The sequence below is a fragment of the Sorex araneus genome, chromosome 1 (genome assembly GCF_027595985.1).
Source record: "Sorex araneus isolate mSorAra2 chromosome 1, mSorAra2.pri, whole genome shotgun sequence".
In the NCBI taxonomy this organism is placed as follows: Eukaryota; Metazoa; Chordata; class Mammalia; order Eulipotyphla; family Soricidae; genus Sorex; species Sorex araneus.
In genome coordinates this window covers 437,383,728-437,398,095 of record NC_073302.1, presented here as the reverse complement: position 1 = coordinate 437,398,095, position 14,368 = coordinate 437,383,728, and the positions used below count along the sequence as shown (strand labels likewise).

Below are 14,368 nucleotides of genomic sequence, written 5' to 3'. Positions count from 1 at the left end.
GCTAAGCAGGGACTCATCCCACCCCCCTCCCAGGTGCGCCCCAGAGGTTCAGCCGGGAGACTGGTGTGCCCATGAATTTAACTGCGCGGCTTGCATCCCTCGGGTCGTGAGTCCGGAGAGCAGGGCTGGTGCGTGAGTCGTCGTGGCAGCGGCCATGGGGGCTGGACCCTCTTATTCTCCAAATAGACATTCCGATACTGACACCCACAGGAGTTCCGAATAGCTTTTTCACGCCGTCTTTTGGAAATAACATGTAAACATCTATTTTAGGGAAATGGCGGGGGATGTCGTTAGCCCCAAATTTGCTTTTTCAAAGTGATGTTAGTCAAAAGACATGCCTTTTGTAAGCTTTGAAATGATTTTCAATTCATATCCGTCGGAATGGTCCTGTCCGTGAGGTTGTTAGTTATTTAATATCTGAACTTGTAACTGGTTTTTATTTTCTTTTTCGTTTGTTTTTGTTTGGAGGCCACACCAGGAATAAGTCCTGATTGGCTTACTCCTGGCTCTGTGCTCGGGGATCACTCCTAGCAGGCTTGGGGGACCATATAGGGTGCTAGGACTCAAACCCTGGTCAGCCGTGTGCAAAGCAAGTGCCGTACCTGCTATAGTATTGCTCCAGTCCCTTGTTTGTTTTCTGGGCCACACCTGGCAGTGCTTAGGTGCTAACTCTTTGCAGGGTTCAGGGGACCATATGCGGTGCTGGGGATCAAACCCAGGGTCAGTCACATGCAAGTACCCGACCAGCTGTGCTGTCGCTTCAGCCCCCCTGCACCTGTTTTTAATCAAAACTTTTTTGTGTTTTGTTTTTGCACACTGTGTTTGAGTTCAGTATCCCTGAAAGGCAGTTGCCTATAGTTAATAACTTTGGCAGAATTACTTTCATTTTTTTAATACTTATTAGTCACTTTCTGTATAGTTCATGGGCAGAGCCTGGCAAGCTCCCTGTGGCGTATTCGGTATGCCAAAAACAGTAACAACAAGTCTCACAATGGAGTCGTTACTGGTGCATGCTCGAGCAAATCCATGAACAGCGGAACTACAGTGCTACAGTGCTATATAATTCATGGTTCCTGATTTTTCTGTTTATATAAAAGCAGAGCAATAAGCAACGGGCATATTGAAAAAACATAAGCAATCTCACTGAGGCCCGTATCATTATTTGGAGAGTGTTGGGGGTGGCCACACCTAGCAACGTTCAGGGTTTACTCCTGGCTCTATACTCTGGAATTACTCCTGGCATTGCTCAGAGGACCCTATGGAATGCCAGGATCAAGCCCGGGCCAGCCGTGTGCAAGGCAACTGCCCTACCCACTGTGCTAATGTCCAGCCATATCATTTCTACATACAAGCCACTGCTTATTTGTCCTTGACTCAGATCTGCATCCCAATCCCAGGGGCGCAGGGTTTTATGTATGAGCTTAAACACACAATCTGTGAGACAGCTGCCTACAGACATTACCTGAGACAATATCCCCCCAGCCCCCACCAAAGGAAGGGGAGTTATCACCGAAACACACGAAATTGTGCTGCTTTCAAAGCGTAACCTTGGACAACTGTATTCAGCCCGAATCATTTCATCACCACAGGCAAGAATGTTCGATACCCAGCATCCCATATGGTCCCCTGAGCACCGCCAGGAGTAATTCCTGAGTGCAAAGCCAGGAGTAAACCCTGTGCATCACCGGGTATGACCCAAAAAGCAAAATAAGGGGCCAGAGCGATAGCACAGCGGGTAGGGCGTTTGCCTTGCACGCGGCCGACCCGGGTTCGATCCCCGGCATCCCATATGGTCCCCCAAGCACCGCCAGGAGAAATTCCTGAGTGCAAAGCCAGGAGTAACCCCTGAGCATCGCTGGGTGTGACCCCCCCCCAAAAAAAAGCAAAATAAATAAAGTCTTTTATAAAAAAGAAAGAACCAGAAGAGTCAGCGTTAATCAAAAAAATCTCCATGCTTAGGAAGGGCACTGCTTGTGATTTCCAAACTATCTGCTTTTGCCTTGGATTTTTTTGTTTTGTCTTTTTGCCTTTTGGGCCACACCTGGCGATGCACAGGGGTCATCCTGGCTCTGCACTCAGGAATTACCCCTGGCGGTGCTCAGGGGACCCTATGGGATGCTGGGAGTCGAACCTGGGTCAGCCGAGTGCAAGGCAAACGCCCTACCCGCTGTGCTATCGCTCCAGCCCCGGCTTTTGCCTTTGAAAAGCCGCGATGCTTCTGAGTGAAGGTGAAAGTCCCTCGGTGGGACACTTGTCTGCTCCGAGATGCAGCAGGACCTGGGCGCCGGCCGGCAGCCCGGGCGCCGTGAGACGCGGGCTGGGACTCTGAGTTCTCACTGCTAAGCCCAGAGGGAAAATCGGAACGGAGGAGGTGGGGGGGGGAGACTGGATGGCCGGCAGCGGGCCCTGGTGGGCTCGGTCCAGCCGGCACAGCTGGGGGACAGAACCCGTCCGGAAAGGCACTTTCGGAAGCTGAGACGGCTCCTGCCCGGAGTGAGGCTCTGGGCTCCTTCCTGACCCACCGCCCTGTCTCCCGCCCGCAGCAGACCTGGCCGAGTGGCACCCAGCAGATCCTGCTGCCCCCCGCGTGGCAGCAGCTCACGGGCGTGGCCACCCACACGTCGGTACAGCACGCCACCGTGATCCCCGAGACCATGGCTGGCACGCAGCAGCTGGCCGACTGGAGGTAAGCTGGCCGGGAGCCGAGTCGGGAATGGGAGGCTTCTGTGTGTGTGTGTGTGTGTGTGTGTGTGTGTGTGTGTGTGTGTGTTTGGGGGAGGGGGTCAGGAGCCAAGTGGGAATGGGAGGCTTCTGGGTGTGCGTGTGTGTGTGTGTGTGTGTTTGGGGTGAGCCATGGAATGGGAGGCTTCTGGGTGTGTGTGTGTGTGTGTGTTTGTGTATGTGTGTGTTTGGGGTGAGCCATCGGAATGGGAGGCTTCTGGGTGTGTGTGTGTGTGTGTGTGTGTGTGTGTGTGTGTGTGTGTGTGTGTGTGTGTTTGGGGGAGCCATTGGAATGGGAGGCTTCTGGGTGTGTGTGTCTATGTGTGTGTTTGGGGGAGGGGGTCAGGGCAGCCTCCACCAAGCTCTCTTCCACTGAGCCATCACCACACCCTCATCCCAAGATGTCATTTAGGGGAAAATGGACAGACACACACACACACACACACACACACACACACACACAGAGCAGCCCCTGTGGTCCTGAAGCCCCCCTACGTGTGCTTCACCAACAGCCTGATTTGGTTTGGTTTGTGGCTGGCTCTCAGAAGTAACACTCCCCGCCCAGAGCACAGAACTCGGTTTCCCGCTAGAGGGGACGGAAGGGCACCAACCACGGCCCCTGAGCTAGGCAGGTGTCCTCGAGGGATCTGGGATGTGGGCATGCCAGGGCTGGGTCTGACGGTACGGAGGGGTGATGCCAGCAAGTCCACGTCTGTCCATAGTCCTGTCTGTCGGCCCCCAGCCCCACACACCCACCAGTGTGTGGGAGCCCCCCGCCCCTCCTCCACTCACCGACTTTCCTGGGGTCACTCCAGGAAAGTGACCTTCCACCTGCCCCACCCCAATCACCCGTGCCCCCTGGAGCGCCCCTGGGCCAGTGCAGAGACTGATGTCAATCCCCAATGTGGGTCCTAATTGCCCGTGGTCCTGGGCTGTCAGCCCGGACACACCCCTCTTCCTTAGACCATTCCGCACCAGCTAATTAAGAGCTGGGGTGCTTGGGGAGATCCAAGCCCCGTCACACCCCACTTGCGGCGTCCTCTTGGGACAAGGCAGAACCAGCTCCTGACTCAGCCCTCACTCCCCGCGGCCACACCCCATCCCCCACCCCGTCAGTACAGGGTCTGGAAGGGAGTTCCCTGGCCCAAGCCCCAGCCCAGACTCAGGCCAGCAGGGTCCAAGGCCAGCTAAGACTTTGCATGCGTCACCGGGGCTCAAACATCCCTTCCCCTGACAAAGTCCTCGCCACAGACACTCCGTGGGAAAGGGCAAGTAGGCATGTCTGCCACGAACCATACGAAGCCCTGTAAGACTGGCTTTGCAGAGCAAGGAGCCCGTCCCGTGTTAGGGGCACCCACCTCCCAGCTTGGTGGAGGGGGCAGGGGGGCTCCTGCTCTCACCTGATTCACATCCTCTTTTGTTTTGTTGGGGCACCACACCTGGCAGTGCTCGGGGCTTACTCCCGGCAGTGCTTGGGGTCCATATGGGGTGCTGGGGGTTGAACCTGGGTCATCCATGTGCAAGGCAAACCCCTTACCGCTGTACTCTCTCTCTCTCTCTCTCTCTCTCTCTCTCTCTGGCCCCTCTCTCACGCTCTGGAATGTGCTATCGTTGCCCTCTTCCCTTTTAATAAAATTTCATTACTTCACTATTTGTCTCCTCCTGAAATTCTTTGCAAGAATAGGCTGCAGGGGCTGGAGCGATAGCACAGCGGGTAGGGCGTTTGCCTTGTACGAGGCCGACACGGGTTCGATTCCCAGCATCCCATATGGTCCCCTGAGCACCGCCAGAGTAAAGAAAAAAAAAAGAAGAATAGGCTGCAAACTTGAGGACCCCAGCAGAGGTCAGGACAGACTTTCTTGTTTGTTCGGGGGCCACACCCAGCGGTGCTCAATGCTTGCTTCTGGCTCTGTGCTCAGGGGACCATACGGGCTGAAAGGGATGGAACCCAGGTGGGCCATGCATGGGGCAAGCGCCCTTCCACTGTGCTCTGCTCCAGGCCCAGGAGGGACTCTCCCCTCCGGGCAGAGAGCGCAGTCCCTCACCCCTGCCTGAGAAGCCCATTCCCCACACACTCAGGTGCTTGGGCCAGTTCCCAAGCCTCAGAGATTAAGTGCATCTCAGGGACTACAGTAACCCCCAGCCACTTCTCCAGGGACCAGGGGGGTCAAGTGCAGGGGAGGACACAGCACCCCGTAAGGACTGTTGGAACAGCCCATTGTCAGGGTTTCTTATCAACATGGGTCTGGCTGTTACTAATTTTTATTCCATGCCCCAGTTTATACACATCTAGTCAGCCTCTGGTTAATCTGATTATTCACCCAGAAAGCATGTGAAGACGGGTCAGCTGCTGCACTGCTTATCCTACTGAGGCCATCCAAGATCATGCTAAGTTTCCCAACTCCCAAGACAGGTGCCTGGCGTCCTGCTTCCAAGGCAGGGTCTCCCCCTCAACAAGGTGGGGCTCGCTCCCTGCCCCCCGGACTCACAGACAGACAAGGGACACCGAAGCCCTTTGTGGGTTCTAGAATGAAATGCACAGGGCCAGAGAGATAAGGCCCTTGCCTGGGATGCTGGCTGACCCGGGTTCAATCCCAAGCACCCCATGTGGTCGCCCAAGGCCCTGCCAGGAGTGAACCCTGAGCATCGCAGGGTGGGCCCCCAAAGCCAAAAGGAAGGACCCTCCCAGGCTGCCAGCTGTGCGGAGGGGCCCGAGAAAGCTGCGGTGGGTGAATTCGCCTCTGTTGGGTCCGGTCCTGTTCTCGAAGGGGCCACCTTGCCCCTCTGGCCTTTTAACAAAATTCCCGAGTGCAGAGTCCGGAGTGAACCTGGCGTGGGGGGCCTGCAGATAGCTCAGAGCTCCCCTTACCCCAGCCCTGCAGGGGCCAGGCGCCCACCTCGCCTACAACACTCCCCCAGGCGGCTCCCCAACCCCTCGCCCCCGGCCCCGCCCCCAGAGAAGCCCCTCCCACTAACAGCCCTTCGCCCTCCCGCCCCCGCAGGAACACGCACGCCCACGGCGGCCACTACAACCCCATCATGCAGCAGCCCACGCTCCTGACCGGCCACGTGACGCTGCCCGCCGCCCAGCCCCTGAACGTGGGGGTGGCCCACGTGATGCGCCAGCAGCCCACCAGCACCGCCTCGTCCCGGAAGAGTAAGCAGCACCAGTCGTCGGCCAGGTAGGGCGGCAGAGGCGCGGGCCGTGCCTTCCCCCTGGCGCCTGCGCAGAGGCGGTGTCTGGGCTCGCTGTGAATGTTGGGGGGAGCTGTCAGAACTCACTGAGCACTTTAGTCGAGCACTTCATTGAGCACCCAGCGGTGCTCAGGCATACCGGATGGGGTACTGAGGCTAACACTGGGGTCAGCAGCGAGTCAGGCAGGTTCTAGCCCTGCAGCCCTCTTTGAGCATTTCAGTGAACCTCAATAAATCTGATTTTTTTTTTAATCTGACTTTTGGGTGGGCTGGAGCGATAGCGCAGCGGGTAGGGCGTTCGCCTTGCACACAGCTGACCCGGGTTCGATTCTTCTACCTCTCTTGGAGAGCCTGGCAAGCTACCGAGAGTATCCCGCCCACATTGCAGAACCTGGCAAGCTCCCCGTGGCGTATTCGATATGCCAAAAACAGTAACAACAAGTCTCAGAGTGGAGACGTTACTGGTGCCCACTCGAGCAAATCAATGAGCAACAGGATGACAGTGACTTTTGGGACCAGAGACTCCTGACATGACTGCGTGTGGCCCAAAAATCAAGAAAGAAAAACATCATCCTACTCTTTGCTGTTACTTCGGGGGCAGGGGGTGGGGTCTGCATGGACCAGGGGAATCCACAGCAGATCCGTGATCACACCCCTGAGTCACTGTCAGCAGGTCAGCCCCGCCAAGAGGACCAACAGGGGGGGGGGTTGAACTGAGCACCTTTGTCCCCCCCCCCCATATGGGGGCAGCGAGGACCCAGCCTCCCGTCCTGTTCGCAAGAGTGTAGCGGGTAGGATGTTTGCCTTGCATGCTGTGGACCTGGGTTCAATCCCTGGCATCCCATAATGTGCCCTGAGCATCATAGGGTGTGGTCAAAAAAAATTTAACAAATCTTATTTTTTTAAAAAACAGACCTTTTGGGGCTGGAGCGATAGCACAGCGGGTAGGGCATTTGCCTTACACTCGGCCGACCCGGTTTCCCGTCCCAGCATCCCATATGGTCCCCTGAGCACTGCCAGGGGTAATTCCTGAGTGCATGAGCCAGGAGTAACCCCTGTGCATCGCCGGGTGTGACCCAAAAAGCAAAAGAAAAAAAAATGGACCTTTTGAGACTGGCTGGTGAAGGCCGGGTGGCTGCAGGCTCACAGCCCAGCCGAGAGTCCCTGATCAGAGCGGGCCGGTGCGGTGCTGCTTCTTACAGCCAGGTGCCAGAAACGAGGTCCGACTCTCATCATTCTTCTCCAAAAATTAAATCCAAGGGCTGACTTCCCCACCCCACCCCCAAGTTGTCATCCTTGGAGCTGAAGACGTACCTAGTAAGTGGGTAAAGCACTGGCCTTGCAGGCGGCCAACCTGGATTCGATCCCCACCGTCCCAGATAATCCCCCTGAGCACTTCCAGGAGTGACTCCTGACATGACTGCGTGTGGCCCAAAAATCAAGAAAGAAAAACATCATCCTACTCTTTGCTGTTACTTTGGGGGCAGGGGGTGGGGTCTGCGTGGACCAGGGGAATCCACCGCAGATCCGTGATCACACCCCTGAGTCACTGTCAGCAGGTCAGCTCTGCCAAGAGGACCAACGGGGGGGGGGGGGGGGTTGAACTGAGCACCTTTGTCCCCCCCCCATATGGGGGCAGCGAGGACCCAGCCTCCCGTCCTGTTCGCAAGCCCCTCCCCGCTTGTCACCGCCCAGCTGGCCTTAGGAAGGCCTGTCGCCAACGCCGCTCAAGATCACGCCGTAGGGAAAGGCACGCGTGTGTCTATTTTTAATCCCCGTGCCTGGGGCAAGACCATCTGAGGAGCCAGAAGGCCCTTCCCTGGCGGGCGTGGGCAGGCGTGCAGCACGTTGGCGAGCCATGCCAGGCGCAGCTACTCCCCTGCTGGGGTGGTGGAAACATGATCTCCAAACACAACGGGACATATTAGTGACAACAAACACACGGGTCTCTGGAAGCACCCGCAAAGGAGCAGCGGCCTTCTCAGTCAGCGGTCCCCACCAGGCCCCCGGAAGGGGGCGGGGGTCTCCCCGTCCCGGGATCCAGGCCAGGTAGAGAATTCAATGAGCTCTCGGGGGCTGGAGCAATAGCACAGCGGGTAGGGCGTTTGCCTTGCACGCGGCTGACCCGGGTTCGATTCCCAGCATCCCATATGGTCCCCTGAGCACCGCCAGGGGTGATTCCTGAGTGCAGAGCCAGGAGTAACCCCTGTGCATCTCCAGGTATGACCCAAAAAAAAAAAAAAAAGAATTAAATGAGCTCTCGTCAAGGATTTGTTCCACCTGGCCGCTCTCCCTCTCGCTAGAAGGTGCTAGAACCTCTAAGGGCCTATCGGAGCCTCCAGTTTCATTACCGACTGGCTTTGGGCTGGCCCTGATGGATTCATCAAGGTCGGCCTCGGTCGCTGGGGATAGGGTCAGGGTCGGGGAAGATTTTGAGTCGCTGAGGTTGCCAGAAACAGTTGGATGAGGAATTCCAGGTCGCGGCAGAGCAAGGTGAAAAGGCCTCGTGTGGGGCCGCAGACAGGACCCCGGGGTCAGACGTGTGTGCCGGGCGGCGGGTCCCTTCTGCCCCGTCTCTGAGGCCGCCGTGCCTCCCTCTCTCCCGTGTGGCCTGTTCCCCTGACACGCCAGCCTGACAGCTCCCCGCGGGCCTCGCGTGTTGCTCTCTGTACGTGCATGCGAACGTTTTCCTGGCCGTGCCCCCTCCCAGAAAGAGAGAGGCGAAGAGCTCGGGCTTCCCCACGGCCGCCCGCGTTAGCTCCGTCAGAAGCAGCCGCGTTCACTTAGTACTGGAGAGTCTTCCGCCCGCTCAGCCACCGGCCCGGAGAGCAAAGCTCTGTGGGGGTGGGGAGAATGTCGAGAGGTGCACGGACAGGTTTGGGGCGGGGGCCAGTCCTTGAAGACCCTTAAGATGGGTGGCCTTGAGGCAGACGGCCCTGAAATCCTGGGCACCCGCCGGCCCCTCCTGCCCCTTCCCAGGAAGAGGCACAGATCAGGACACTGATGTCCTGGGGTGCCCCTGAGGGCAGTTCCGGAGCCAGAGTGACCCTCCGGGCCCTTTCGCAGCTCACTGGACAGGGCCCGGCCTGGTGTTTCTGTTTTTGGGTGTTTTTTTTGGGGGGTCACACCTGGCGATGCACAGGGGTTACTCCTGGCTCTACACTCAGGAATTACCCCTGGTGGTGCTCAGGGGACCATATGGGATGCTGGGAATTGAACCTGGGTTGGCTGCGTGCAAGGCAAACACCCTACCGGCTGTGCTATCTGGCCTGGTGTTTCTGGACAGGCGGCTGCAGAGGGATGCAGGGGCCAGGCTCACACCCACAGCACAGTCCGTGTTGGCAGGGGGAAGGGCCTCAGAATGTGTCTGATCTTCCTTTGCTGGCACTCAGGGTGACATTGTGGTGCTCAGGGCTTACTCCTGGATCTGTGCTCGGGAATTAGTGTTTGTGGGCCTCTGGGGACCATCTGGGGGTCGAACCCGGGTCGGGCACGTGCAAGGCAAGCGTCCTCCCCGCTGTCCTGTCACTCTGGCTCTGCCTCATCGTCTGTTCCTTGGAAAGCAGGAGGTGTGGGTGGCACTCGGGACCCTCTCGATGATGGGGGTCTGGAGGAAACAGGGGAGGGTCCTGGGAATGCGACTGCTGCCCAAGCGATCGGGACCGGTGTGGGGGGGTGGTCCAGGGGCGATCTGTGGGGGGCTCCCTCCCTGAGCGGCCGCGGCTTTGTCGTTCCAGGAACGTCTCCACCTGCGAGGTGTCGTCGTCTCAGGGCGTGAGCTCCCCGCAGCGGTCCAAGCGGGTGAAGGAGAGCACGCCGCCCCGCTGCGCGCTGGTGCACGGCAGCCCGGCCTGCAGCTCATCCGTCACCTGCGGCTGGGGCGACGGGGCGGCCAGCAGCACCCGGGAGCGGCAGCGGCAGCCCATCGTCATCCCCGACACCCCCAGCCCCACGGTCAGCGTCATCACCATCAGCAGCGACACGGACGAGGAGGAGGAGCAGAAGCACGCCCCCACCAGGTGAGGCTGCGCGGACGCCAGACCTGACTGTGACCCCCGGGACTCGGGCTCGGCACCCCCGACGCCGCCGTCCACCCCCGGAGGCTGGATCCGGCGCGCGGTGGTGACCTCACGTGATGTCCTGACAGTGGCAAGCTGATGGCCCGGAATTGTTTCGTGTCGAGACCGAATCACATGGGGGGGGTCCTCAAATACCGCCCCCAACTGTGAGACATTTGGGGCCCAGTGGGGCCAGGGCGCAGGTGGGTGTGGGGTGGGGGCCGGAGTCGGTTCGCTTCCACCCTCGGAAGCTGCAAAATCTCCACCCCACCCCCACCCCCGCCCCGGTTCTTGATTTTACTCCACGTTCACCGGTCGCGAACTTTCTCCACACACCGCCCGGGCGCACCCAGAAATGGCTGTAATTGTCCGATTCATCCGAAGTTTCCCGGTGTCTGATTAACCTAATCTTCCAAACTGCCGGCTGGCTGCGCCCCCGGGGGCTGCTGCTGTTTATTCCGAAGGAGTTGGGGTGCGGGTCTCCTCCCCGGGTGCTTCCGGGGAGAAGGAAGGAGTGTTGGTTGTGTGAGCCAGGCTGTTGGCCCCCCGCCCCCAGAGACCCCCTCCGGGCCCCCTAACCGCCCCTCACCCCACCAACCCCAATCTTGCCTCTGTGGAACCCTCAGTCCTCGAGCTCTACCTCCCCAGGGGTTGGGGGCGGCCTTGCACACCCTAAGTCTCAGGACCCCAGCCCAGCACTGCCCCTGCACCCAGGACCAAATAAATGCACAGGCAAATGTTCGCCATTACCCCGGGTGATCCCCACCCCCACTGATTGGATGCCTCGACACTAATCAGTAATCACGAGTTCTTCTGATTAGCTATTAAATCCCCATGCTCGCTCCGAATCTGACAGAATGTGCTCTCAGAGACTGATTAAAACTTGCCCAAGTGCTCGGGCCCTGCCCCGGGCCGCCCTGCCCCTCCCTCGGTGTCGTGTTGTTGTGCTTTTGCTTTTCTTCACCAACCCCCCGGGCAGCCGCCCTCCCAGCCGCCCTCCTTTCTCAGGTACCGGCTCCCCCATGACTGTTCTCGGACCCGTGCCTGGCCCCACTGCCTGTTCAGATCGGGCTCCCTGCCTTGGTGTCAGCCCCTGGCCTCGGGCCCAGCACAGGCCAGTGGCGGGCTCCCGAGGGGCGGGGGACGGGCTGGGGACGGAGCTCAGGGGTGGAGTTTCGACCTCACGTGTGTGGGGCCCCAAAGGTAAGGGCGGCCAGAAATAAGGAAGAAGGACGCAGGGGCCTCTCGTCACTGTCGGCCACCGGGAGGGGGAACCGATTGTCCTTTTGAAAATCTGAGCCGGCAGGCGGCAGACCCAGGTCCAATCCCCGGCACCTCTCAGGGTCCCCCTGAGTGCCGCCGGGAGTCATTCCTGAGTTGCAGAGCCAGGAGTAGACCCTGAGCACCGCTGGGTGTGACCCAAAAACAAACAAACATAAATAAATAGATAAAAGCATGCATGGGGCGAGACTCTCAGGAAGAGGGGGACTGACGGGGAATGGAGGGACGGAGGAGGATGCACAAGTCGGGGAAGGAAGCAAGGGTCCTCTCCCAGCCACATCAAGGCCACATCAAGGGCAGAGACACGCCCCCCTGTCCCTGCCTCCTTCAGTGCGGGGTCAGGGCTAGGAAAGAGGGCCGCTGAGCACAGGGGCGCCTCACCTTTGCCACCGAGGGGCCCGCCTGCCGGCGACAGCGACAGGGCCCGGAGCCGCCAGCCCTGATGGGGAGAGGCAGGCGGCAGATCTCGTGAGAGGGTCCAGTCGCCCGTGGTGACAGGAAGCTCAGTGAGATCAAGTGATTGCTGCCAGGGCCCTGGAGAGAGATAGCACAGGGGTGAAGGTGCTTGCCTTACGTCCAGCCGGCCCCCAAGCTTCGTCCCCAGCACCACCGGTCTCGACCCAGAAGCCCCTAGAGAAAAACTCGCTTTGGGAGCCAGGAGGTAGGGGTGTGTCCCTGCGTCTGGCGGGACGCAGCAGAAACCAGCAGGAGACAAGTCACCGCCTCACCAGACGCGTCGCCGGGACCTCCTCGGGCTCCCGGCCCTGAGCTGCTGGAAATGGGACCCGAGTGAAGAGCTGCAGGAGCCCCCCGGGGTCACTGCCGCAGAGCAGGACGTCAGCGCTGGACACTGGGGAAGGGGCGGGGACTAGCAGGGGACAGGTGTGGACCTAGAGCCCTGTGACCCCCCACAGCCGGTGGAGGCCCCCGGGAGGGGATGGATGGAGAGAACACAGAGGCACAGCTGTGGCCGGAAGTGGTTTCGTAACGCAGAGGGCCTTAGGGCCACCCTTCCCTGGTGGGCAGGAGAGACCGACAGATTCAGGGCAACCATCAGTCAGTCCTGCTTCCTCCTGGACCCTGATTTCTTTGACAGGTGGTCACAGAGGGGGCTGGAGCAGTAGCACAGCGGGTAGGGTGTTTGCCTTGCACGTGACCAACCTGGGTTCAATTCTCACCATCCCATAGGGTCCCCCGAGCACCGCTAGGAGTAATTCCTGAGTGTAGAGCCAGGAATAATTAATTCCTGTGCATTGCCGGGTGTGACTGTGACGCAAAAAGGGAAAGAAAGAAAGAAAGAAAGAAAGAAAGAAAGAAAGAAAGAAAGAAAGAAAGAAAGAAAGAAAGAAAGAAAGAAAGAAAGAAAGAAAGAAAGAAAGAAAAAGGAGGTTGAGGAAAGAATGACCTCAGGGTGCGAGTGACAGCACAGCCCGTAGTACAGCTTGATTCCCGGCATACACAGCCAGGAGCGTCCCCTGAGCCCTGCCAGGTGTGTGACCCCCAAAAAAAACAAAAATAAAAAAGAAATAGAATCACGTCATGATGCCCCGGGTGTATCTGCGTGTCCACACGCCTCCTGCACTGCCGTACACAAGCGTGTGCCCCGCCCGCTCAGAAGGGCACGGAGGCACCAGCTCTGGAATGTAGAATCGCCCTCGCACATGACCTTGCGTCAGGTGCCGCCTGCCCCCCGGAAGGAGCCGCTTGCCCTGGAGGCTTCCCGCCCGCCCCCCAGGGGAGGCAGCTCGCAGGTCAGGCGCGGGGGCCGGGGGGCAGCTCAGGGAAGGAGGGAGCCCCGTCGGGACAGCTCAGCGGCAGTGCAGGTCAGCAGCCCGGGCCCCAGCGGGGCTGAGCACTCGGATTCACGGCGAGAGGACCAAGGGGGCCCCCAGCCGCGCGAGAAGCTGCTCGGGGCAGATGCACATCGCTGCAGTCGGGGGAACTGCACCCGCGGTGGTGAGCACGCAGAGACGCCGCAGGGCTGGCACTCTGGGAAGAGGGGAGCCAAGGCCTGGGTCGCGCATCACACGGCCCGGCACGTGTCTCGAGGCAAGAGCCGGAACCCGGGCCTGGAAGAGGCGACGGGCTCCTTGCGTGCTCACAAGCCACAGGAGTGGCACGCACGTGGGTGTGACGGTGCCACCCACAGTCAGGGTCACGAAGAAGACACGGTCACGCAGGGCCGAGCCCCTCGGACAGGCATCTGGAGCCGCCCGACTCGCCGGAGGGAAGCGGGAAGGGGGTGGGCGGGGGGGGGGGCGGGGGAGTCTCGGCCACGGGCATCAAGTCCCCCTAAACACGATGCTGGCCCCCACCCCTCCCGGCTCCGCCACCCCTCATTGTGACCCAGGGCCCAATTGCACTGCTGTACACTTTATTTTTTTTTTTTAATTTATTTATTTTTAATTAGAGAATCACCGTGAGGGTACAGTTACAGATTTATACACTTTTGTGCTTATACTTCCCTCATACAAAGTTTGGAACCCATCCCTTCACCAGTGCCCATTCTCCACCACCCGTAAACCCAGTGTCCCTCCCACCCTCCCCAATCCCATCTCCCCCCCACCCCACCCTGCCACTGTGGCAAGGCATTCCCTTCTGTTTTCTCTCTCTAATTAGCTGTTGTGGTTTGCAATAAAGGTGTTGAGTGGCCGCTGTGCTCAGTCTCTAGCCCTCATTCAGCCCGCAACTCCCTTCCCCCACATGGCCTTCGACTACAATGTAGTTGGTGATCGCTTCTCTGAGTTGACCTTTCCCCGGAACGTGAGGCCAGCCTCCAAGCCATGGAGTCAACCTCCTGGTACTTATTTCTACAGTTCTTGAGTGTTAGTCTCCCACTCTGTTATTCTATATACCATAGATGAGTGCAATCTTTCTATGTCTGTCTCTCTCTTTCTGACTCATTTCACTCAGCATGAAACTTTTCATGCCCATCCACTTGACTACAAAATTCTTGACCTCCTTTTTTCTAACAGCTGCATAGTATTCCATTGTATAGATGTACCAAAGTTTCCTCAACCAGTCATCCGTTCTGGGGCATTCGGGTTTTTTCCAGATTCTGGCTATTGTAAACAGTGCTGCGATGAACATACATGTGCAGATGTTGTTTCGAT

At 58.7% G+C, this 14,368-nt stretch overlaps 1 protein-coding gene across 4 annotated transcripts in view; it reads left to right on the top strand.

The window, feature by feature from the left end:
* Positions 1–14,368, top strand: part of HIPK2 (homeodomain interacting protein kinase 2) — a 160,248-nt gene that overhangs the window by 126,392 nt on the left and 19,488 nt on the right. For 2 of the 4 annotated variants that reach the window (XM_055142686.1, XM_055142671.1), the window contains exons 10-12: positions 2,547–2,686; positions 5,724–5,903; positions 9,654–9,935. In XM_055142686.1, coding sequence (XP_054998661.1) covers positions 2,547–2,686; positions 5,724–5,903; positions 9,654–9,935 — 602 coding nt within the window. Of the gene's footprint in view, positions 1–2,543; positions 2,687–5,723; positions 5,904–9,653; positions 9,936–14,368 lie in introns of all 4 variants that reach the window. The other 2 variants (XM_055142665.1, XM_055142679.1) reach the window with 1 other exon arrangement.